At 43.1% G+C, this 26292-nt stretch overlaps 2 protein-coding genes across 5 annotated transcripts in view; one reads left to right on the top strand and one right to left on the bottom strand.

The window, feature by feature from the left end:
* PPP2R5A (protein phosphatase 2 regulatory subunit B'alpha) overlaps window positions 1–13970 on the top strand; it is a 62463-nt gene extending 48493 nt beyond the window's left edge. For both annotated transcript variants that reach the window (XM_077763183.1, XM_077763184.1), the window contains exons 5-13: window positions 969–1099; window positions 2167–2226; window positions 3130–3238; window positions 3885–3938; window positions 9855–9905; window positions 10195–10314; window positions 10395–10522; window positions 11180–11281; window positions 12847–13970. In XM_077763183.1, coding sequence (XP_077619309.1) covers window positions 969–1099; window positions 2167–2226; window positions 3130–3238; window positions 3885–3938; window positions 9855–9905; window positions 10195–10314; window positions 10395–10522; window positions 11180–11281; window positions 12847–12979 — 888 coding nt within the window. In that variant the 3' untranslated portion in view covers window positions 12980–13970. The remainder of the gene's footprint in view (window positions 1–968; window positions 1100–2166; window positions 2227–3129; window positions 3239–3884; window positions 3939–9854; window positions 9906–10194; window positions 10315–10394; window positions 10523–11179; window positions 11282–12846) is intronic.
* Window positions 13971–14156: 186 nt separating this feature from the next.
* The window catches only part of PACC1 (proton activated chloride channel 1), a 33232-nt gene continuing 21096 nt past the window's right edge, over window positions 14157–26292 (bottom strand). The window contains exons 4-8 of one of the 3 annotated variants that reach the window (XM_077763186.1): window positions 26124–26275; window positions 21416–21429; window positions 20362–20506; window positions 18407–18514; window positions 14157–16416 (exon numbers count right to left, since the gene is read on the bottom strand). In XM_077763186.1, the coding sequence (XP_077619312.1) occupies window positions 16255–16416; window positions 18407–18514; window positions 20362–20506; window positions 21416–21429; window positions 26124–26275 (581 nt within the window). In that variant the 3' untranslated portion in view covers window positions 14157–16254. Of the gene's footprint in view, window positions 16417–18402; window positions 18515–20361; window positions 20507–21415; window positions 21559–26123; window positions 26276–26292 lie in introns of those variants that run through there. The other 2 variants (XM_077763185.1, XM_077763187.1) reach the window with 2 other exon arrangements.

Here is a 26292-nt window from a genome sequence, read left to right on the forward strand (position 1 = left end):
GAGTTCCGAGCTTGCCATCTTGACTGTAATTATCAATATCAAAGTACAGAACGTAAAATTCCTTGATGACTTCATGTAGGTAATTATATTCTGTAGAGATAGAATATTTTAAAACTTTTCCTAAGAGAATCCAATGTTTTACTTAAAATATAGTAATACCATTTTTGACAGCAGAAATTGTTTCTTTGCCATTTTAAAAATGGAAATTTGAGCTTTACTTTAAATTTTCAAAGATCTTTTTATTCTGCCTTTGCTGAAGAGTTGGGTAGAGGTATAGGAGGAAAATGGTGACTTATTTGAACTGGTTTAAAATTTTGCAGCCAGTTGCTAAGGTGACTTTAAATAAAAATCTGTGGTCTCCTCTTTTATTTCATTATTTCATGAATGACTTCTACTCTATTAGCATGTATCTGCCAATACGTTCTCCTACTAATTAAACATTAATTTCAGAGCTGTTGGCATGGTGACTTAAATTTTAGTGTAAAATCACAAAATAACCTTGGTTTGTATAAATCTAGTAAACTGGAAATACTCATTTGCACATGTGTATTTTTAAACTTGATTTATTTAATGACTTGCAATTTGCGAGTTTAAGATTTTTGTATGTAGTTTTGAGTTACTATCAAAAAGCATTAAAAATCTCAGATTTCAAAACTCTAAAATTTTGAGCTATGATTAGTAGTCAAGAATAGGATAGAATTTTAAAATGCATGGCAAGGCAAAAAAACAACTATACACTTTTTGAAGTATTTATATTATTATGTGTTGTTTTTTGAAGTGAAGTGAAAAGAAATACTCCTTAAGCATTTCTTTAGCTTCATTATTTAGCAAGAATAAAATCAACCTGATAAGGCAGAATTATTAAAACTTTTTCAAAGGACTTCATTTTATCTTTAAATCAAATTAGAATAAAGTGAAGTTTTAGCTCAATTATTTTTAAAAAGTAATTTCTCAGATTTTTTTTAAAGCTCCTCGAGCTTTTTGATAGTGAAGATCCCAGAGAACGTGACTTCCTGAAGACCGTTCTGCACCGAATTTATGGGAAATTTCTTGGATTAAGAGCATTCATCAGAAAACAAATAAACAACATTTTCCTCAGGTAAACTGGTCATATATTCTTATATAGCACTTTTTCCCCTTCCATGTTTTTTTTATTTTAGTTCCTTTAATTTTTAGTATCTGAACTGTTGATAGTATTTGAATCATTTTTAGCCTGTTTTGTGGGTGTCATGTGATTACATGTAACTTTTTAGAAACTTGCAACTTACCGTTTTGAATAGGTAATACCAATGTTCATGTTTAAGTTTTACTGAGAATTTATGTCTAGTTACCTACTTCTTTGAGCCTTTGGTTTAGAAAATTGTGTATAAATATTATTTAAATCAGTAGCTCTTGAAAGCACTTTTGATTTTCTGACAAAATTAAATTTTAATGAAGCGTATATTTGACTCCTTTATAAATGATAATCTGTTAAGTAGTTGCTTCTAATTAGATTTTGCTTTAGTACACCCACATTTCAGGTTTGGTTTGTTTATTTGGAAATGTGGCAGAATTAAGCTAGCTTTCCTATGTTGTAACAATTCGAGATGAGCAACAGCTCCCTCCTAGAGAGAGCATCTTCCTGCAAGTCTCTGTCCTCCTCCTATGTCCACTCTAGTCATTATGATACTTCCCTGTCCTGTAGTCATTTGAGTTCATGACTTCCTGCTTTAACAGCAAGCCTAATCTTGGAAAGCTAGGCAGCCTGTGTAGTTTAGGTTTAGAGAAACTATGAATAAAAATGGCTTTATTCCATATGGGTCCTTATCTCGTGCATTTTCCTGTGGGTGGAGGTTTCCGATTTTGGAATGTATTTCTTAGAGAAAACCCATCTTTTTTTATAAATTTTTAAGTAAAATAAAATCTTCCAGGTGAAATAATATTCTATTATCTTTATAGCTAGTTTTAGCAAAAATCTATGTGACTTAATTGGAAATAGGCCTTATTTTATAAGATTGCTAAGAGGTAACTAATTGGGGGCAAAATAGCTTACAAAGAATTCCTGAAGCATACGTGTATGTTTCTTATAGAATTGCTTTTAAGATTGATTTCTTTACTTTCCTGCCTCTTAGTTTAGTTTTCTAATGTTTGAGTTTTCATTACACCGGTCTTCATTTTTAAATTCAGGTTTATATATGAAACAGAACATTTCAATGGTGTTGCTGAACTCCTTGAAATATTAGGAAGGTAGGTTGTTGTTTTTTAAGAGTTAAATAGCTTTAAATGTTTTATGTATTAGAATCTTACTGGGGTTGGAGAAATTATATTTTAGAGTTTAAATATAGAGCAAAGGCATAGCTTCTCAACTAAATTCTTTTTATAGCTTTTTAAGCGGTCAGCATATTAAAGTACTTGCCATGCAAGACATCTGTTTTAGAATAGGCTTCTTCCTGCTTTTGAAGCTGTGGCATGTTTTATGCCTGATCTTGCCAGACTGCCTTAGAAATTTATAGGATCTGATTGGGAAGAAATGAAATAAACTGTAGTGAATCTTTGATGAAGTTATAAGAATTCTTGCTGAGATATTGATAGGCCCTTCCTAATCCATCTGTTCTTTTTAGAAGAATCTATAGCCTTTTAGTTTACTTGAACATTTTGCTTTCTGTATTCATCACATAGCAGTATTAACTTGAGAAGATTAGGCCCCCTCTATTTATAGTTAGAGAATGATTATGGAGAAAACTACTTCTTTAATTTCAGATCTTTTAGCAAAGTAAGAGAAACTTAAGAATTTACTTCAGAAAAATAGTTTTGCTTTAGAAAATTTTGAAAGTTCTAATAACATTATGATACTAACTCTCCTGTGACTTCAGGTAGGAAAATAAAGGCAATGATGCATAAAGTGATAGGCTTTCTAGAAAATGAAAAAAGAAATTATTTCCAGGGACTTTAATTGGCAGTCCCAGTTTTCTTTTTGGGATCAATGAATGACTTAGAAGAACAGAATTCATAAAGTAGTTTGAAGATGAGTAGTAAGTCATTCAGCATCAGGATTGAAGTAGAACAGTGTTCCTGATGTACTCGTGGGTATAACTTTTGGAAATAAAGTAGTAACTCCTTAACCCTCCCCCTCCCCTTTTCCCCCTCCAGTATTATCAATGGCTTTGCACTGCCGCTGAAAGCAGAACATAAGCAATTTCTAATGAAGGTTCTTATTCCTATGCATACTGCGAAAGGATTAGCTTTGTTTCATGCTCAGGTAAGTTTCAGCCAAAATTCAAATGAAATGAATATTGTCAAAGGCTGATATAAAGGCAGAGAAACTGAGAGATATTAAGGCAGCAATTTTAGATATAATTAAGCAATTTGCTTTGTAAGTTAAAGCAAATTTTCATTATAATTTAAAAGTATTATAATATTTAGCTTTATTAAATAACCTCAGTGTACTTTTAATGTAGATATAGGAGAGATAGTATCCAGTTTTCTTCTCTAGTCCAGGCCCTGACTCTGAATGAGTCACACGTATCAGCAAAATATTCCATCCAGCCCAGTGTAGTTGGACAATGATTTTAGTCTCTAGGAGTATTTAAATAATATCTATCCTATCAGCACAGGTATGCATGCCAAAACTTCCTGAAAAACTAAAATGTTAGCTGTAGTCCTATTTCACTTAAATTTACATTCAGAAGTTACTACTGAAAAAAAAAAACATTTTTTGACCTTTTCAACCTTTGTTCCTTTTCAAGCTTAACAAGTTACACAGTTGTGAATATATTCATGTTTATATATTGGGATAGAGTAAAATTTGTTAAAATGAGGTAGTCATTTTTGTTAACTAAATATAAAAATCCAGCATCACTGTTACTTCTTTCAGTAATATTTATAAACTGTCCCTTACATTTTAGCTAGCCTACTGTGTCGTACAGTTCCTGGAGAAAGATACCACACTAACAGAACCAGTAAGTGTTCTATTTATTTTTATGTCTCTAATCTACATGGTAGCATTTCATTGTAGCTTTCTTTATATACCCTTGTAGAGCCACCAAACGGTAGTAGTAATATAAAGTCATTTAGAAGGAATGTTAGGTTAATCTGCATTCAAAGAACAGGTTTGGGAGGGGAAGTTCTGAGTTATAGATGTGTCTTGAATACTAAAATATAGTAGAGATGTGTGATGACAGGATCCAATGACTGCATGTGAAATTTTATATACCTATTACTTTTACTGATAATATTTTTAATCTTTATTCAACTTTTAAAATTAAAACATACTGTGAGGGTCCCAGAACTATTCCTTGGAGTTTTTATTTTTAGAACCAGGATTTTCCCTCTTAATAATAAGCCACATGATAGGGATTGAAAACATTTCCTTGCCTTTGGTGATACAGATGTAATCTTGGAGTAGCAGTTGTTTATGATTCAAGATAGCAATTCTGTCTGAATTCTGTTGACTATTTGCCTACAATGATAAGATTCAGGAGAGAATAAAAATGTTACTATGAAAATTGAACATTCAGGAAAAAAGGTAGAGAGAAATCGTAAAGTATGAAAGTAGAGAAAACAACCTTTTTACATTGATGAGTATTTTAAGAGAATATTTTCTGGGTATCCTTATTCTAAATATTTAAACTAAGAGTTCTTGAAGAATAGCAAAGTGTTTGAAGGATGTAAATGAGATTTTCTTTTTTATGAAGTTACTGAGGCTATCCCTAGGGATGCTTGAAAAGGTTATGAACTTAGTATTTGTCCTCTGACTGGAACTTTGTGTAAATGAACAAAAGATATTTTTTCTACTCCCTATACTTTGAGTTTTTGAACTTTTAGGCTTGCAAATCTTTCTGGAAACAGCTAAAAAAACTGTTTTCTCAAGACTTAACAGGAGAATTAGGAGCCCAGTATTACATGAAACCACGTAAACCTCTAAAGTAGATTAAAACATCATATAAATCCATGGTACCTCTCATCAGAATTGAGACAAAATCCATAACATAGTAAATCATGGTTTATACTTGAATTATAGACAGATATAATTTAAACATAAATTAACATGAGATGGGTAGAGAAGAAAGGTGATTTCTTTTTAAAGAGTAGATTAGGGAGGATGACAACCAGATATCATCTGAGTTAATGGAAATAGGAACAGGATGAAGAGGTAGGAAGGTAAATGTCCAGGTTGACAAAGGAAAATATTTTCAGTTCATAAAGACCTGTACGTTTATAGATTTTCAAGTTTCTCCCACCGCCCATTCCAGCACCAAAATTATAGCCATGTTACTTGGGTTTTAGCCTTCATACTTATTCTCTAGAAACCTGGTATTTATATCTAAGCTTCCTACAAATTATATTATTTAGGTACCGAGATCTTCAATTGAAATTGCTTTATTTTCTAAAATGGAAATGACTTTATTGTTACTTCTGTTTGTGAAAGTAATGTGTGTTAATTTGGTTCACACAATCCAGAATCATAAAGCACAATGTGGAGGAACTTCCTTAAAATCTTGTCCCCTAAAAGAGCACCATAGAAGTTAGTGAATATATTTCTAGAAATTTTTTCTATGCATATATGTATATGTGCAGGTTCAACAGTGGGACAGTGTTGACCGGGTGTTTTCACTTCTCAGTATAATGTGGTGGTCTTTCCATATTAATCGGTTTTATTGCTTTCACTGGTAGCATTGAATTCCATTATACGGATTACCATAACACATTTAATCAGTCTTGAATTTATGGACACATGAGTTGAAACATGTTGCTGGGTGAGGGATGTTTAGGGTGTTGGAATTGGTGTGTCCTGTCTATAGTGTTGGTAACAGAAGAAAATCTATGTGTATATAAAAACCCTTAGAACAAACAGTACATACACCTACACACACAAAAGAATTTTACTATATAAATTTTTTTAAGTACTTAAAAATATTTTTTAAAAAGTAATCATTATGCCTAATGTGGGGCTTGAACTCATAACCCCAAGACTAAGAATTACATTCATGTCCTTCCGAGTCAACCAGGAACCCCATGTATATAAATGTTTAAAAATCATTAAAATTAAAACCATGTTGCTGGGTCAAGGAGTACTTGAAAATTCTAACATATTCCAAACTGCCTTCCAAAAAGTCTGAACAATTTAATAATACAGTCCAGAGTGTGAAGATGCATTTTCCTTCACCCTGGCCAGTGCTGAATGTTAAACTTTAAAATATTTGCCAAATAGGTATGAAATATTAAGTTTATTACTACCATTCTTACTACAAGGATTACGCCATCCTTTTATATGGTTATTAATCATTTACATTTGTGTCATTTGCCTACTTTTAATTATTTTCCGGTTATATTTTGCAACTAGTTTGTGTCCATTTGGAGTTTTTAAATTTGACTATAGTTTTGTGTTTAAGGTTCATTTATTTTTGAGAGAGAAAAGAGTGAGTGCAGGTGGGGGAGGGGCAGAGAGTGGGAAAGACAGAACCCCAAGCAGGCCCCAAGCTGTCAGCATGGAGCCCGACATAGGGCTCAAACCCACAAATTATAAGATCATGACATGAACCAAGATCAAGAGTCAGACACTTAACCAGCTGAGTCACCCAGGTATCTCTGAATATAGTTCTTAATCTTTCCTTAAAGAACTAAAGAAAAAGTGTTATGTAGTGGAATCTAGTCATCATTATGGTTTCTGGCCTTGATGTCCTACTAAGAAAATTTCTTCTACCCTTTGAGATTATAAAAATATTCTCCAGTATCCTATTCATTTTATGGATTTCATCTTTACCTATAAAAACTTTTATTCCATCAGTAATGGTTTCCTAGGGCTGCTATGATGAATTACCACAAACATCGTGGCTTAAAATAACTGAAAGTTATTCTCCCAGAGTTCTGAAGGTCAGAAGTCCAAAATCAAGTTATCAGCAGGGGCCCTCAGTGGAGGAGGGAGTGCTTTAGGGGAGATTCCATTCCTTGCCTCTTCCAGTTTCTCATGTCTCCAGGTGTTCCTTGGCTTGTGGCACTGCTCCAGTCTCCCAGTGCTGCATCTTCTGTCTTCTCTGTCTCTGATAAGGACACATCACTGGATTTAGGGTCCATGCAGATAATCCAGGATGATCTCATCTTGAGATCCTTAACTAATTTTATTTGTAAAGACCCATTTTCCAAATAAGTCCTATTCATAGATTCTAAAGATTAGGACATGGACAAATCTTTTGAAGGGCCACCACTTAACCTGCTATACCCTTTGTAATTGAAATTTGTGTGTGACAAAAGGGTGAAGAACTGGTATTCTTTTCTATTGCTGTTTACTAGTTTTCTATTGCTATGTAATAAATTAGCACAAAATTTAATGGCCTAAAACAACAGTTATTTATTAGCTCATAATTTCTGTGAGGAGGAATCCAGGTATTACTTAGTTGGGTCTTCTGCTTCAGGGTCTCCAGCTAAGCTGTAATCAAGGTGCTGGCCCCGGCTGGGCTCTCACAGAAAGGATCACATGAGGAAGGATCTGCTTCTGAATGTATGTGGTTGTTGGCAGAATTCAGGGCCTCAAGTTCCTAGCTGGCTCTTGGCTAAAGGCCACCCTCAGTTCCTAGTCACATTGGCCTTCCAACAGGGCAGCTTGCTTGATCAACGCTTGCAAGATGAGAAGGCTCTAGACAATCTCCTAGTAAGATGGAAATCACCATCTTCTATAACCTACTCATGGAGGGGATTTTTGTCCCTTTTGCCACATTCTGTTGGTTAGAGTCAACTCAGTAGGCCAGCCCAATTTGAGGGGATGGGATTATCCAAGTATGGATAGTAAAGATCATGGAAGATCACTTTAGGAGTCTGGCTACCAATAGAGCTACATTTTTTCTTTCTAAATGGGGGGACTGCAATCCAAGTACCACCACTTAATTGGCTAATTCATCTATTTTCCATGGAACTGAAATGCCACTTTTGTCGTACATACATACATGAGTGTAGATAGTCTTCTGTTTCCTGCCCCTGCATGCTTTTTTAAATTAAATAAGCTCTACACCCAACATGGGGCTTGAACTCATGACTCCACAGATCAAGAGTCACATGTTCTACTGGCTGAGCTAGCCACACATCCTTATTTCATATATTTTTGTCAAGTTTCTGGGCTAGTATCAGTAATATGGGTTCTACTCTGTTAATTCTTCCTCTCCCCCCTGCAGAAAATTCTTGGTTATTTGCTTACACTTACAGATTTTAGAATAAATGTTTCTAGTTTCAGAAAGTAATTCAGTTGTTATTTGCTTACACTTAGAGATTTTAGAATAAATGTTTCTAGTTTCAGAAAGTAATTCAGTTGTTATTTGCTTACACTTACAGATTTTAGAATAAATGTTTCTAGTTTCAGAAAGTAATTCAGTTGTTACTTGAAATTACATTAAATATAAGAAAAATATATGATATTGAATCATCTATTTGTAGTCTTTCATGATCAGTAAACATTTCTTGCAAATTTTATTCTTTATGTACATTAGTTTTTGTTAGAAATGCACCTTTTTTATCATTACTGATACTTTGTTTTATAAAGGTATTGATCTTTAAAGGTATTGATCTATATTTATATATTTGGCCACATTGAATTTTCCTACTCATTTTAGTAACTTGGGTTTTTAAAATTTTTTTTTAATGTTTATTATTTGTGAGAAGGAGAGCATGCATTAGTGGAGGAGGGGCAGAGAGAGAGGGAGACACAGAATCCAAAGCAGGCTCTGAGCTGTCGGCATAGAGCCTGACTTGGGGCTTGAACTCAGAACTGCAAGATCATGACCTGAACCAAAGTCGGACGCTTAACTGATTGAGCCACGCAGGTGCCCCAGTAATTTTTGTTTTTTAATTTAAAGAATATATAATTATTTTATACTTAGACAAATAAATATAATTCTGGTATTCCTGTCCAGGAATATTAATTGGACCCTTTTTATCTTATTGGACTGTCTCCTGAACGGTGTTTTTCCCAATTTTAATTTGAAGAAATGTATATTACAGGACCAGGTTATTAAATATTACTATAACTGGACTATAGCTATAAAATAACCTCAAAGGCTATCAAAGATACATTTCCACAAAAGTACCAGGCCCTGATGGTTTTACAGCCTGTTTCCAGGAAATCACTATATAAGATGATTGCTGATGGTTTCTAATAAATTCTCTTCATTCTAGCTCACTAAATTGTTATCAGAATACATAGGCAGTCAGACATTTTGAATAACTTTTCAAAATCTTGAGAAGATCATATAGTTTTTTTTCCCTTTTAACACAACTGTTAATGAGTTGAACTATCCTGGAATTTCTGGAGTAAGGCATAATGGGGCAAATATTGTTCTGTTAATGTTCCGTTTAATGCAGATTTTTGCAATTATGTTCACTTAAATTCATGGTCCCTTCCATGTATCTTGGTGATCAAGATGGTGCTAGCTACGAAATGGGAAGCTTCCTGGCTTTTTTGGTGCTTCAAATGGTTTTCAGTAATAGGAATTCTTTGTTCCTTTTTCCCTAAAATAAGTTGCCTCCATCATCCCACCAAGTCATTATCATACTTTCCCTTATTTTCTTCCTAATAAGTAGCATTTAACTATTAAAATTACTTTTATGTTTAATAGATAAATTTCATTGGTCTCCTTGCGTTTTGAAAATCAAGGTCATCTGTCTTGTTCATCTCTGTATTCTTAGCGTCTAGAACAGTATCTGATACAGACGCACTCAGCAAATACTTGTTGAGTTAATAAAAGTGTAAAGCTGAGCAGAAAGTCTGGAGATACTTAGATATTATATATTGATCTACTTCAGAATGAATGTTGGTATAATCACAATTACTAAAAATTTCCTGGGATTAACCAACTTCATCGCTTAATTTGTGCTAAACTTTTTTGCAGGTGATCAGAGGACTGCTGAAATTTTGGCCAAAAACATGCAGTCAGAAAGAGGTAGGTTTCGTTAAACAAAAATAGTGCGATTTCACTAAAACTTCTTAATCTTAGGGCTTTAGTATATGACCATGCTACTTTGGGCTGGCTGTACTGTCAGTGCTACTTAGCAGGAGCTGGTTTTCTGGGGACTACAGAGACTTGGTGGGATACCTGAGCATTATAGTAAATTGCATATACAATCAAGACCTTTTTTGTCTACTGTGTAATTTGTAGATTAACCTTCTCATTTGTAGTTTTCTATATTATCATAAAACTTGTCATATTTCTTATAATTTTTTAAACCTAGGTGATGTTTTTAGGAGAAATTGAAGAAATCTTAGATGTCATTGAACCCACACAGTTCAAAAAAATTGAAGAGCCCCTTTTTAAGCAAATATCCAAGTGTGTATCCAGTTCTCATTTTCAGGTATGTTGTAAGTGAAGCCATTTTTTTATACTAGCATTTCTTTTCTCTTTTAGTTTTGACATTTCCAAATGTCTTTTTAGGTTGCAGAAAGGGCACTGTACTTCTGGAATAATGAATATATTCTTAGTTTGATTGAGGAGAATATTGATAAAATTCTCCCAATTATGTTTGGCAGTTTGTACAAAATCTCCAAAGAACACTGGAATCCGTAAGTGTCTTTTTTGTTGATCATGGTATTCTGACGTTTGTGCTTTTTGTCTTTGAATCTTCTAACCCATACATGAAACCTATAAAGATTTGGAGCTTATGCTAAGGTTAATATTACAGTGTTATTCTATTGTGCACCTGATATACATATAGTTTCACAAAGCTGTAAATACATGTATGTTCTTAATTTCAATTTAAAATTATAAATCCCCCTGAAGGCAGGACAGTCTGGTGTGACTCTGCACCAGTATGTGGTCAAACGTTGCACAAATCTCTACAGGTTAGCGCATCCCAAGGAGAGCTGAAGTGCTTAAGGTCACATCAGCAATGTTTAACAGACTGCATATATTCTAACCTCTGTAACCCCCTAACCCTCTTTTTTGTTACAAGTTATGGTAGGTAGATCTTTTTCATCTTTTAATACTGTTAGCTTGAGACTGTAGAGCAGCCATGAAGATAACCTTTTAAGAGTTTAAGCATGATATGACATGAATGTTGGAATCAGACTATATCTGTCACCACTGGCTGTGTGACCTTGAGCAAATTACTAAACCTCTTGCACCTTTATCATCTCTAAAATGGATTAAGTGAATCAGCCACTATTTAGAGATGACAGTGTTACATTTCCTATAACCCAACATGCTTATTTTCATTTTAGGACCATTGTAGCACTGGTATACAATGTGCTGAAAACCCTAATGGAAATGAATGGCAAGCTTTTTGATGACCTTACTAGCTCCTACAAAGCTGAAAGACAAAGGTATTTGGTATTTTTAATTACCAAGTTATTTATACTCTTTAGGTTGGTTGGTTGTGATTCAGTTCAATAAGGTATCTTGCCTAAGTTAAAATTAGTATTTAAGTCCGTTACATTAGAGACTTTCAAATTATATGCTTAAACTCTTAAGTCATCTCCAGATAAAGAACTTCCCCGACTGGTTAGATTATAATTTTAATGCGGATCATAAATTCTGTTTATATCTTATTCTGAGGCTTAGACTTCATCAGTCTGGTAGCATCTGCATTGTGAAATATACTTCATACAATTTGATTTCTTATTGTTATATATGAAAATCATTTTTGTCCATGTGGGCTTCCATAGTGAGCTTTACTCTGCAGCTGCTCTTTGCACAACAGTTCGGTAGTTTTAAGCTGCACATTCTAACAAAATAGTATCTTAAAGTTGGTGGGGTTTGTTGTTTTTTTTTTGGTCACAGGAAGCTCACATAATGACATGCCTCTGGCTTAGTACTATTAATATTTTGTTCCGTGCCACAATATATAGAGATGATAGCATATATCAGCATTTACAAAGCTGCCTTGGAGATAACCTCTTTTCAAGAACTTTATATATAAAATAATCTTTTAAAAATCACTTTTCATTTATTTCAGACATTAGGTGGGCAGTATACCTGATCTCTTTTGACTAGAGTTCCTAATCGGGGTTTTCCTGTGGCAAGTAGAACAAGAATAGCTCCTCTTTAGGGGCATCCTAGTCCATCAGTAACTTTAAAAAAAAAAAAAAAAAACAAACATGCCTTTCAGGCAGAAATTAAATTGGGAAGCAATGGGAAGAAAAAGATTATCTAATAAGATAACTTGTATATTTCACATGACAAATAACCATTATCTACAAAAATTAGCACCTTTGTCCCCTTAAATGGCATGGAACTGTAAGTCATGGTTTGAGCTGATATCAAGAGTCAGACACTCAACCGACTGAGCCAACCAGGTGCTCCAGCCCATGGTTTTTTCACGTTCCTATAGTCTATCAGAATAGTTTGATCTAAGTTATTCAGAAGTGTTTCCCTCAGAACTGAAGTCAAATAGTTGAAACATAGAAAAAGTTTTGTTTTTTCAGAGATTATTCAAACTTCAAAGTTTTCATTTGATGTAAGAGGTGAACAGACTGGTTAAACCAGTGGCCTGAGAGGCAATTCTACCTGTTAGCGGCTCCAGCCTGACCTCAGGGCCAGCTCTCTGTCTCCGTAAAAGGGTGACTGTGTCAACTCTGGTGATGAAAGTTTAGGTGAGAACGGGAATGTAATAAAGCATGAAGGACAAAGTGGTCATGGAAGTGAGAACCTGTAGCGGAGAGAAAGCAAGGAGTCACTCTGAGTTGGTACTGGAGACAGACACAGTAATTACACTCAGGAGCATGACAGAGTAATTAGGTGCTCCAGGTAACTGGCCTCAAATGCTTTAGTAGAGGGCTTTAAGTGAAATGGGGATGAACAGTGTGTTCTCCAGCAGACTGCCAAACAGCAACTTTCTTCAGGCTCTGAATAAAGCCTTCTGACTACAAAAATTTTGGTTTCTCTACAGAGAGAAAAAGAAGGAATTGGAACGTGAAGAGTTATGGAAAAAATTAGAGGAGCTAAAGCTAAAGAAAGCTTTGGAAAAGCAGAACAGTGCTTACAACATGCACAGTATTCTCAGCAATACAAGTGATGAATAAAAAAAGCCACCACCTCTGTTGGATAGGCAGTTTTGTACACTTTTTTGAAATATGTAAAAATTATGAGACAAACCTCTCAGTATAATTAAAAGGCCAACTTTTTTTCTGGCAACTGTAAATGAAAAATATGGACTAAACATAGCCCTGTGCTATATCATGGCCACCGTATATTGTAACCTTTGTCTAATCATGAATTTGTGTCACTTCTACAGTTTCACAGAAATGAACTTTATCATCTATATGAGTGAGCTAATTATGGGAGTGGTAAGAATTATGACTTGAATTCTTTTTTTGATTGTGTTGCACATAGATAAAATAGTCTGCTCTGTATACTTTTCCCTTTTATAATGTGCTTTTCACATTGCTGCAGACCTTAGTTACATCCCAGGAAAAAGAAACATGATGGGGGGAGTTACCTGCCCTAAGCCTTCCTTCATTAGAGATACTACTGCACTCTGGAATTTGAGCAGAAACTTAAATCTCCAGGTTTAAAGCACAAAATAGAAATAAAAGCTGGGAAAGTAAACCAAATTCTTCAGATTGTTCCTCATGAATATCCCTCTTCATCAGCAACTCCCCCGAGTAACGAGCCCAGATTTGTGGAGGCAGCGCAGGTAAACACCGAGCCTGCCTCTCCGTTCATTCCTCCTCTTCCTCCCAAAGGCTGAAGGCAGGGCCTTTCCAGTCCTCAGAACCTGCCCTTTTTCTAGTCCCTCCTGACCCAGGGAAGGAGGCTTTGAGTCCCACAGTGTGGTGACACAAAGCACTCACTGCCACTGCCTGGCTTTATTTAAAGGAAATACAGTAGGCTGCCCCAGTAGAGTTCTGAGAAAGCGGACTATAGAGAGGTCTTATATGTTTTAAGTATTTCTCACCTCTTTTGTTCTGAGTACCATTCCAATCTCTTGCAGTTGTGTGGAAAACTGTTTTGTAATGAAAGATCTTCATTGGGGGATTGAGCAGCATTTAATAAAGTCTATGTTTATATTTTGCCGATGTTGTCTTTGCCTTTTGCAGCTCTAAGACTTCCAGAAGTAGTCTGCTGCCTCTTTATAGAATGTCTGCCTAAAATTCTAAGTTCTAGCCTATCCTTTCATCTTCAAGTCCTCTATGTTTAGGGAACAGGCTCAAATTACCTTAAATGTCAGTTTTAATTAAAATAGACCCACAAGAATAAATCTCAAAATTTATAACAACAGCACTTCTCTGGGTGAGAAGTGGTTCAGGGAAGTTGTGGCAGAGTCAGAAAACAGACATTACAAACATTCCGCTCTCTTGCATTCATGAAGAAGTCTAGCGTTTTGCCTGCTATTCCTAGGTCACTGTACAAGCAACGCTTTTCACTCACTGCAGCCCCAGGAGAAACTCTTCCTACGTGACTCCTGTTCTGTGGTCTCAAGTAGCCGCCTTATCCCAGCCATCCAGGTGCTCTGGTCCAACAACCGTCCACACTAACCCCAGGCTAGCCAGTGTCACTGACATCTGGGGGCAGCCCTGGAAGACCAGGGTGATCCTACTACAGGACACAGGATCGACGGCAGGGCCCTGCCTTTCCAGAAAGTGAAGGCTACATCTCAATGTCTGTTCAGTGGAAGACTTACATCTTACTTTCACTGAAGAGCAGCCACGGTGCAGTCCGGCAAGCTAAAAATGCTTGTTATCTATGTATCCTAAAGCACATTTAAGAGGTCTCTCAACTTTGCACAATACAGGAAATACAGTTTTGGTGTGTTTATCTGAGCAAATTTTATTAGATATTGAATTTTCAAGTGGTGTCCTCTTTAGAGATACAAAACACACCGGTTTTCCAATACTGTTAACATAAACTTCTATGCCTGGCTTCGCGTTTGCCTTACAGAAACACTTTACAGAAACAAGACCTAGGCTGGCATGAGTGTGCGTGCTTCTCTGGCATCGCAAAGTACCAGGGAGTACGTCTTTGCACAAGTTTACCTTTAGTAATTCGACCAAAAGACTCTTGCGAAGTTAGACATGAGGTAAGAATGCCCCACTCGTATACATTTGAGTTTTTCCTCTTTAAACTACCTAAAGCCAGGCTATGAAATCCAGCATGTAAATAATGTGAAATTCTGGAGACCATTCTCGGAACCTTAAATCAGCCAACAGCTACCAGGTGAAAAACATTTCAGTCCTCGCCTCTGTCAAAAGCTAAGCTGAAGGCTTTGGGGGTCACACAGAGTGCCCCGTTCTCAGATGGCTGCTTTCGTAGGACAGGAAGAGCACCCCACTTATTCACACGGCTAGCTCCGTCACTCCTCCTGACTGGCCGCCATCCACTGCCACATGCGCCTGACCTTTCCTTGGACGCATTCATGACCTACCTCGGGAGTCCAGATCTCTCCATCTTGGGAGTCCGAGCTCATGCTGCCACTCACTTGGAGGTCACAGAATGAAAGTGTACCGGCGCCTGCTGATTCAGCAGGTATTCATACTGGCACACTGACTCTTTTTGCATTAACCTAACTTTTATTTACCTGTTAACAAAATCATCAAAATACACTGAGTAGGCACCTCCTATGTACATATGTCCCAGTGCTTCTGCAATGTTAATGGCTCTGCGGTCTTACATCTGCATCAACACATATTCTAGCCACACAGGGTGGTAGCTAGTCGACCTACAAGAAATTGTATTACTGGTTTCTAGTAGCTTTAAAAAAAAGCCCCATTTCATATTTAACAAATGAAAAAGCAAGTCAAGAGGCCAGATGATGTAACTGGCAATTGACACCCAAGACCTCAGGATTCTTGCTTTTGGGTATGGTGGGCAGAGGTTTCAAAGCATAACCTGCACACCTACAGAAGCAGGATTTGGAGGAAAAAGAAAACCACACTCTCTTTGTCCACTTTAGAAACTTGGGGTGGGGGCTGGAGGGGGGGAGAAGCTAAGGAAAAAGAATCTTATTTATCCCATTAGAGCCTAACTATGCACCAAACCAATAAGAAAGGCAACTTCCACAAACCTTCAGAAAACTTGATACAGATCTAATTCCATCTTCCACAATCCCTCATCATATATCCAAAAATGTTCGTTAATAATTTAAATACTTAAATAAGTTTTAGGTTATCCATTGGATCTGTTCCATTATGCTTTAAACATCCTCTCTTCGGGCTAGGTTAGAAGCTGCAGGCCGGCAGGCTGTTCTTGTAGCAAGGCCCGTTTCAAGTGAGCACAGGATTGCCAGCGGCTCGTTTCTCCGCGCAGAAGTGACCAGAACGTCCATCGCTGTGAGCAGTTCTGCGAACACAAGGCCACTTCAGCTTATGTGGTTTGCTGCCTGACCTCTTTTTTTAAGGTATCTCTTCCTAATTTTGATCATCCATTTCACACTCAGTTTGGCAAACTCTGCTGCTTTAAATAACGCCAAGAAGGCCCCACAGAGCAGGGCAATTGTGTTCCAAGGATTGGCGGTGATTATCTGGAAAACAAACGAACACACGTGTTCTCAGTTTGCTTCAGCTTGGATTCCTAGGTCACACTAGGGTTATGTCAAGATCCTCTTGCCCCAAATTATTGGAGCAACAAGAAAAACACCTGGCTCTAAAACGGCCATGACCCTGTACTTCATTGTGACTAGACCTTTAATGTGCACAGCTCAAGTCTGAGAAGAAAAATATGAATTCCTTCCCACCATAAAGTGATCCTGAAAAAAATAAACTTTCTCAAAAAAGCTCTGCACAAATTAACTATTCAGTACTGAGGCTTAAGTTTCTGGCCTATCCACACTTACTGGGATAGTTTGAGACAAACTTCCCCAGAACTGCCCACTCCATAAGGTCAGTTCCTCTTGTTTGCTTCCCATCTCATCGTTTCTCACACTTGCCCTCCACCCGGCCCAGGGACAGTCTCACCATCCGGACTCCTGCCTTTAAGCCACGCCCTGATCCCCCCAGCCTGCGCCGCTTTGCTCCTACTCAAGGTTACTGATCCTTCACGGCTCCTTGGAGCACTCTCTGACCACCAAGCCAAAAACTCCCCTTGGTGTTATGCTAAGTGAAATAAGTCAGGCAGAGGAGGATAGATCCCATATGTTTTCACTCATATGTGGAACAGGAGAAGCTTAATGGAGGACCATGGGGGAGGGGAAGGGGAAAAATAGTTGGAGGGAGGGAGGCAAACCGTGAGAGACTCTCTTCTAAAACTGAGAACAAACTGAGGACTGCTGGGGGTGGGGGAGAGGGGAAAAGGGGTGATGGGCATGGAACAGGGCACTTGTTGGGATGAGCATGGGGTGTTATAAGAAAACTAACTTGACAATAAACTATAAAAAAAAACCTCCAAAATAAAAAAATAAACCTCTTGACTCTGGCAGAGACATTTATCCCACAAAGTCCTCTGGCAGCTACCTGCTGTCTAGAATGAGTCACTTCACAGCTATCAACCACATTCTCATTAAATGTTAAATGCTTCTAGGCCAAGGTCACATCTTGGATTTCTTTCTGAGCCCCCAGCATGGGACCCACAGCACTTTCAAGTCTGTCTAGCAGGGTGACCTTGAATAATCTGCGCCTCAGGGTTCACAGATATAGAACGGGCGCCCGGGCACCACTGTCCCGGACCGTGATGAAGCTGGGTGATGACACGAGAAAAGTAGGCCTCAGGCGTGGGCTTTCCTTGGCTCCATGGGCACTTCCTACTGAATAGTGTAAGTGAAAAATGTGAGCCCACACATCGCGGCTGTAGAGCCGAAGGCGTTCATTCTTCCATCCAGACTCCCAACTCCACGAGCTGCACACGCCACTGTGTATGTGGCCCTGCCTGTCCACGGGTCACAGTGGCGGTGGGTGATTACAGAGCACTGACATTGGACCTCAGCCACACAAGGTGCTTCCCCTAAGCTCCGACCACATCAGCACATTCTGGGATTACCTAAACGCCAATCAGTATCAGATGTGAGACCAGCTCTGGTGGATGGTGTCTCCCCCGAATGTTCCTCTAGCAAAGCTGTCCTATCGTTCCTCCCTTTCTGAGACTGAGTCTAGGAATCTAGCACTAACTGATGCACTGTTGATTTTTATTTCTACCTTTCTGCTCTGACAAATAATGGCTATTATCCAACAGAGATGCATTAAAAAAGAATGGCTTCCAACAGCAGTAATCTAGACATTAGCTTAATGCAATCCAGGCTTTCTACTCACTCCACACACTTAATACTACTACTAAGCAAGTACTCTGTACTAAGCACTCTGCCAGGCAGTGCATAACTAATGGCAGACAAAAGAGGAAGTTCCCACCTTCATAGATACAACTGTGTAGTGATGATAAGATTGATTAAACACAAATAATAGAACATGAGTGTCATAAATGACAAACTGATCTGTGTCAGAAGAGAAGAGGACGGCCTGCAAGAATGAGCCAGAATACCTCAGCGCAGGGGGTTTGCCACGGGAACCTTAAGTAATACTCACATCTTGGACTTTCTGGATGAAAGGATCTTTCCATTCGAAGACCACAAAAAACAACTGAGCGCTTTTTTCAGCGGCTGGCCTCTGGTCAATGTAGTTGACCACACTCGTCTAGGCAGAGAGAAGAGACAGCGTTACAACCTCTGCGCCCCTCCCTCGCCTGGGTAGCAGGAAAGGAGAAGGAAGTTAGGGGATCTTGGTCCTTGGTTCTCTTCACATCATCTTCTGGAGGGAGAAAGCCGAAAAATCTCATAAACAAATCCTGAAACTGGAACCAGGGCCGAGACTTTACTCTGGTTTCCAGTTCTCTGGGGAAACAAATAGCATCTGGGATGTACAACAGGCGTTCTGGATTGTCACCAAAATCCGTCCTTAGATATCTGGACCCATGATTAAATCATATTCAAAGTATCATGTGAGGACAAATTAGAAGTCCTAAAAATCTCAAATTTCAAAATACTTGATCTTAGAAGCTAAGTCTTTCAACTCTGCAAGTCTTCCGCAAAGAAACAAAATGCCTGCGTCACCGAGGAGTGGTCAGGATCAAATGAGACAAGACATAGGCAAGTATTTTAAACTTTAAAACACTATATAAAAAACATTTTTCAACTTTGTTCAAAAGAGTTCATGTCACCCGCCGGAAGACTTCCAATTTAGACAATCACAGACGGCACAAACATCATAAAATGTAGCTGTTCGCCGGGATCTGGGTCCCTTTGGGTGCAGAACAGTGGGGCGAGTCGGGCAGACAGGATGCTCCTAACTGCAGGGTGAACATATCGAGGCCCCTTTCCTCAGCTGCTGTGCAGCCAGAGGAGGAAGACCCTGGGCGTTCTCAAATCCAGGACATGACCGTTACCCTACACACTAGGAATGCACTGCTTGGGGGGAGGGCGTCCACCTCCTAAGGCAGGAACAAAGCCTGTCCTCTTGAGGAAAATTGGAAGCTCTCCTCCTCTCCAGTCTCAGGAGCCAGGCCTCAGAGAAGGGGTAGGCCTGGACGAGTGCATGGCTTCTGCCCAGTGACAGCCCTGTCATCGCTCGGAGAGGGTCCTTCTACTTGAACCCAGGCCTTTCCCAATGCTGCCCCCGCACCAGGGTCCAGCCAGCTGAAACACTCCCAAGGAGGAGCCGAGTTTTCAAGAACAGACTCGTCTCCTCGCGGCCGCTGCAGGCACTCAGCCACTGATACACGGATGGCCGCCTCAGGGTGTGGATGTGAGGAGGGGGTGGCCACTGCCGAGGTGGAAGTCCCAAAGGCAGGGGTGTGGCCTCGCTTTCAGTGATGTTTGGCCAACAGCCTGGCCATGGCAACCAAAACATCCTCTCCCTCCACCACCAATGCCAGGCCCTTTCCCGAGGCCCTCGCCATCCATTGCCGAGACCGTGGCTAGAAACCTCAGGCCCGTCTGTTCCGGGCCAGTGGGCAGAAAGCATCAATCCCACTTCCCATTAGTAACACATTTTGAGCACATACCCAACATACATGACTTCCTTACAAGTGACTTAAACATTACTATTATTCTAATGTTACGTGCCGTTCAAAATATTTAAAAATTAAAAAAGGGTAAGATCAAGAAATCCTAGTATAAAAAGAAAGCTAGTATTTTCCTCATGCATCCCAACGGGTCCTCACAAGCACCACACTTTGGAGGCCACTGTAGCTCGTCTCCCTTCCCTGCAAATCCTCCGGGTCCCATGCGACCAGCTGCCTCTGGGGGCCAAGAACACGGGCTGTGCTTGGGCGCATCTCCTGCTCTGTGAAATGCAGGCGTCCCTGCTTGGCCCGCATGCCCAGGGAAAGGCCTAGAGCGAGCCCAGCCTGGGGGACACATGCACTCCCTGGCACGGGATCCCTTCTCACCTCACCACTTCCCCAAGGTCATCCCCCCACCCACTACGAAGCTTCCATCCAGCCCCGACCCCAGGGTGGACAAAGCAAACCTGGCGCCACCTACCTCCTGCCGGAACTCCACAGCTTCCCGGCCGTCCTCCTCCTTGGTCTTCACCAGGGACATCTTGACCCAGGTGCGGAAGCCGCCAGAGAACTTCCAGCTGGAATAGGCGCTCTCGCAGGCCTGCATGAATGCCGCCCTGTCCGGGCTGGGAGGACAGAGAAGAAAGGGCCAAGTCAGGCCCGAGAGCAGGATTAAACTCGGCTGGACTCAAACTCCAGCTCCTACTTCTTGGCTGCCACCACCAGGACGCGGCCCATTTCCCGCTTCTCTCCAAGCTCTGCTTCTAGGCTTCCGTACGGAGGGAGAGTTGTCACCTGCCCCGAGGCGGCTCCCCCCAACCCCAGCTCCCAGGGCACTGGCCCCTAGTGGGCAGGGGCACCGCAGGCATGACAACTCTGACCCGTGCTGGCCCTGAGGAGCCCTCGCTGGCCTGCCAGCCTCCCTCTGCGAGGCCCAATGTGGGGAGGATGGCTCCTCGGCTCCACACGGAGGGCAGAGGGAGGCTGGGGGGGCAGACAGAGTGGAGGACAGCAGCCGAGGCTTCCAGCTCCAGAACAGGAAGGACAGAGCAATGGTGGGGGGGGGGGGGGGGGCCCATGGCCTCATCAGCCGGGGGGGCCACCTCTCCTCCTGGGTGGCTGCTGCCCCCAACGAGCACCCTGGGACCATGTGTCCCCCACGCAGACAGGAAGCTTCATCCCCATATTAAAAACGTGTGGCAAACACACACTGCGCGCTAGACACGCTGCCCAGGACACCACAGGGGAGAGCAGGCCGAGGCAGGGACTGCCCTCTGGGGGCTCACATGGTCCGAGGCAGCTCCTCTCGCCTTACCCCGTCCCTCCCCGCCCCCCCCAAAATGGGCAGGGCCAATACTCGCCACGCCAGACCTGCTTCACTTAGTGAAGACAGGTTTCCCGGAGCAACCGGGCTCCAGGCCAGGCCCTGGGCCGGTGGGCCCCCCATCGCTGCCCTGCTTGCCAGGCCCGGCCCCCGATGAACAAGCTGCCAGGGGACCGTGCACCGCTGGCCCGCCGCCGACTGGAAACGCCACCTTTGCAGGAACTCCTGGAACGAGGAGAAGAGGAGGTAATCGATGGCGCTGAAGTCCTCGCTGCTCTCATTCAGGCGGAACTGGAGGAAGACCAGCTCCCGCTTCTTCACCTCCCGGGGCCCCTGCACGATCAGGGCGGACTTCTGCAGAGAGACAAGGGCCACAATCAGCCCTGGGCGAGCCCCTGAGGTCCCCAGGCGACCACGGGCCACCCCCTTCCTGCCGTCCACTGCCGGCTCCGGCTCAGCCCCACGGGACGGCTCTCCGGGTGGCGCCCGGCCCAGAGCTGGGGCAGCCGTCCTCTGTCCGCCTCCCTCGCTGGCTGCCGGTGCCACGGGGGCCCTCAGGAGGGACGCGAACATGCGTCCAGTACATGGAGGAATGTCGTCGTCTTCCAGTCTGCCGCTCTGCCATTCACTCTGTTTCTAATATCACTTGTTAGATGAAGCTTTTAATCTGATGCAGTGGTATCTGTGAATCTTTTTCTTTATGGCTTCCAGGTCTTGCTAAGGGCAACCAAAATCACACTGATGTTCTCCTTTTCTTTATAGCACCTTTTAAACTTTTTTAGACTCAGACATATGTGCCTGGCCTTCAGTTTTGCATCCCACTCCCCAGACAGAGGACAGATGCGGGTTTGAAACCTACAGGTCTACACTGTGCTGCCACCTGAGAGGGCAGGTCCCCTCCGCGGCGTGCCTCCTCACCGCCGTCCCCAGCGGGTACACGTGCTCTTCTCCGTGCACTTTAACACCAAACCCTTAAATCCCATGAAAAAAATCAACTGGGACTTTTAACTGTGAGGACGCTGGATATACAGATGAGTTAAGTTACTGCAACTGACCTACAGATTAATGAATTACAGATAAACATCTGTACAGCAGTAACCGCCACAAACGCTCCACCAGTGTTTGAAGAGCGAGCACCGTCAGGCACGAGGTGCTACACGCACACTCTCTCCACATTTGCGGATTGTGCTGCTCAGTCCTCATCCGGACTACTTTGTGTCTGTTCACTCTGTGAATGGGAAAGAGCAAAGTGTGCATTTAGTCACACTTTAAGGCAATGGTTTTTTTTGTTTCTAACAGGCTTTGCCTAAAACATGCAGATGGAATGCTGTTTTGCACACAAAGATTTCTAACGGTTAAATCTCAGTGGAGAATCGTATATTTTTTTAATCCGAATTCAACATCTCTCTCGTAACACTCTGCACCTGGTTCACCAGTGTGACTGATGTTAATGCGCCCACTCACTTGTTCCGCCTTTTGCTGCATTTTCCCAAGAGACCTCTGTCCATGTATTTATTTTCCACCTTTCCAGGACACACGGAGTGGCAGCAGGGAACGCTCAGCTCACTGTCCCCACTACCCGCCGCCTCCTGGAGAACTCCAACCGCTTCCCCAATCCCACATTTTAGCAGCACAGTCGCCCTGCTGGAGCCTCATGGCCGCGGCCATGTGATGAAGTTCCTGGAATGGGCACCAAAGTGACTCATGCGACTCCACACTGTGTCCTGAAACAGGGCACCGCTTGTCCCCACATCTAACCCTCCCAGAGTGAGAAACGTACACACGTGCCGGCGAGCCAGCGCTGACCACGAGGCCCAAGACCGTGCCGGGGGGGATGGCGGAGTGACAGACACAAGCCGTCACTGCCCGCCCTGTGAGGTGGCACGGCCCATGCCCACCGCCTGCACGCCCGACCCGCTCCACAGAAACAGACTTCTCTCTGGTCTCAGCCACTGGGTCTGCGGGGGGGTGTTTGCTCTTGCACAGCAGCTTAGTGTACTCTCTGCCCAACACACAGTTATTTTCTGGAACTGGAGTGCCGTGGGAACAACCTAAAAGAGCCAAGGGCTTAACATCTGGACACTGGGAATATGGTCCTATAGGCTGGAAGGACGGTGGCCCTAATTCTGGCAGAGCAAAGCCCATGATAAAAGTTACCTAAGCTACAGGCACAAGAGACACTAACTAAAAAAAACCATGAGAACCTGAAGTCTGACAAAGCAGGTCAGATGAAGCCCCTGCTGTGTCGCTTTCATGCAGACAAACCAGGAGGCAGAGAGCCAGCAGCCTACCTGGTTCCGAGAGCAGAGTAAAGGACAAGCCCTCAAGCCTAGCGCCACGTCTACAAGGTGTCAGCCTACACAGCAGGGAGCGGGTATGCAAAGCTGGGCGCCGGAGGGCATATTTTCTGCCCTCCACTCCAGGCATGACCGCTGACGACCTGCACCTCCATCGAGACAGTCTCCCAGTGGCCAAGGCCAGGGGCTATCGAGGACTCAGCCGTCTCCAACCAACCTGCTCCCTGGGTGCCAAGATGGGATGAGCCACACACCCCCCTTGTCAGCTTCCTCAAGGCCACTTGCCACGCCCCCATGTCCTGGGTGGGGGAGGGGGGAAAGTGGGCTCTCCTGTGCTCCCCCGCCCCTCCTCTACCCGGCCGGACGGCCGAACTCCTCTCCCAGGAGCCACATCTAGAAAGGCTGGAGAAGCCTGACATCACCAGAGTTGGATGCAGCTAACTGCCTTCACCGTAGTTGCCACAGAAACAACTCTCCTTAGGGCGCCTGGTTTCAGCTCAGGTCATGATCTCACAGTTCCTGAGTTCAAGCCCTGCATTGGGCTCTGCAGTGACAGTGTGGAGCCTGCTTGGGATTCTCTCTCCTCTGCCTGCCCCTAGCCTACTTGCGCTCTCTCTCAAAATAAATAAACTTTGAAAAATTATTTATGTTAAAAAAACAACTCTCCTTTTGTGCCCTTATTTCATGGATGTTTATAGTATTTAGTTAAATTACATAATTACTGCACTTAAGTACAACCAGCGCGAACAGGGCTGGGAATGAAGGCAACGGGCTCCTGGGAAGCGTGCTGCTCAGGGGGCTGAGAGGTGACAGGAAGGCCACCCACAGACCCGCATGTGCAGTGCCGGGTGTCCGGCTGGTATGTCTCCCAGAGCGGCAAGAAGAGCTGGGAATCACACAGCGTTTCTATGGCACATCAAGCTCTTCCTTAAAATGTTTACAAATTATTCTCCCTTTCCTTTAAATTAGCATCCATTTCCCTATTCTGGAGTCCATTCTATTTTATTCCTCTTGGTCCTCTCCTAGCTGTCGGTGTGCTGTAAATGCCGAGCAAGCCTTCGTTGTCCATTCCCCCTCCCGAGAAGGAGCAGGGTGACTAGCAGGGGGCTGGGGTGTGGGTGTCCCCCTGAGCAGGTTCTCTCACAGGCGTGCCCTTGCCCGGGGCCGACGCTTGGTGGCTGCGGGCAGACAACGCCAGCAGGCCGCGTACTCAGCACAGTTCTCGCGCGTGGAGAGACTCCTTTCCAGCCCTGTCCCCTCCCCCGTGGAGGCCCAGTCTGCAGTTCTGCTCCGTTTCTACTCTGCTGCCCCAGTGCCCAAGCAGGGAACCTCCCCAGCGCTGACGAACGTACGAAGGGCCCCTGGGCCTCGTACCTGGAAGTAAACACCGTCCCCAGCAGCTCTGCACGCTGGGAGGGCAGGAGACCGGTGGCCCGGTACCAGGGTGACTATACCGTGACAACTGGCTCGAGACCGTGGCCCTGCCCTTCGAGCGTGCTGATTCGGAGCCAGGAGCCGGAAGGCAGGCTTCCACCTCTACTGAAGCCTCTCCCGCGCCTGCCCTCGGAGCGGCCTTTCTCCGGCGTGTCTGCTCCATCCACCTGACCCAACTCCTGCTTCACACCAGTTCAAAATGCCTCGTCCACGGTGACAGCCCTGCTGGCTTTGTGGGGCTATCATGGATATGTGATCTTGTTCTGGTTTTCACAGGAGAGGGAATCAGTTCAGCAGGATCTTAGGAGGAGGCCTGGAACGAAGGTTACCGGAACCACCTCGGTGCAACTGTCCCCCCTCAGACCCTCCCAGAGCCGCATGTCTGGCTGCACAGCAGGCCACACGTTTTCTTCTCTCGTGGCCATTCCTTCTGTCCTCAGCGTCGCCTTCCGCTGCTCGCGGGGGGCACCTGACCCACACACCCGCGACTGCTGTAACGGTGCAGACACAAATGCAACATGCTGGCTCCTCTACCTTGAAAACCCTGCCTTCCTCTCTTTGATCTATAAAGCTTTTACTCAGTCCCATCCAATCCTTTCTGAAGCAAGGATACGGGACACAAAAAAGATGTAAATAAACACAAAATTCCCTCCCTGCCTTCCCAGCCTGTGCAGGCACCGCTGCCCCTGCCCCACCACCACTCACCTCCCCACCCCCCACCCCCGCTGGGCTGAGCTGTGACTGACGCCAGTGCTGGGGTCCTTGTTCCCAGACCAGCTTCTTTACATATTTATTTCAAAATATGGACTCCCAGGCCCTGTGCCCGGGAACGGCTGGCCCCATATGGAACCTGGGAATCTTTATTTCCTGGCAGCTGTGTTGGGCAGTCAGCCATGTGACTACGTCCCACCGGCCTTGCGCCGCATCCTTCCAGCGAGGAGAGGCTCTGATGGCACTGTCAGGAATCCCTGAGGCTCAGAGAATGCTGACGCCCTCGTGGCCCCTCCTGATGCAGCCAGCCAGCCGTGTCCTGATGGCCGGAACCCTGTGTAGGACAGCCTCATGGTCGCTGGGGGCAAGGGCCTGCATGGAGGCAGTGTGAGCGGCCTCGTGGCAGAAAGAAGACCGGGGGCTGCGGGGTGCGGGGCTGACGGCGTGCGCTGCCTGGCGCGGGGAGGCGGGAGTTACCAGGGTCTGGCTGGAGAAAGGGTCCGTGTAGTTGATCCTCTGGGTGGTGCAGTTCACGTCCCCGGGCTGGCCAGGGCTCCTCAGGGGTGGGATGACCTCGTAGTGGTGCATACAGCTGAGCAACTGGGCCTGTCCAGGGTACAGAGCAATACCTGGGAGGGGAGGGGGG

The sequence above is a fragment of the Crocuta crocuta genome, unplaced genomic scaffold (genome assembly GCF_008692635.1).
Source record: "Crocuta crocuta isolate KB4526 unplaced genomic scaffold, BGI_CrCroc_1.0 scaffold3, whole genome shotgun sequence".
Lineage (NCBI taxonomy): Eukaryota > Metazoa > Chordata > Mammalia > Carnivora > Hyaenidae > Crocuta > Crocuta crocuta.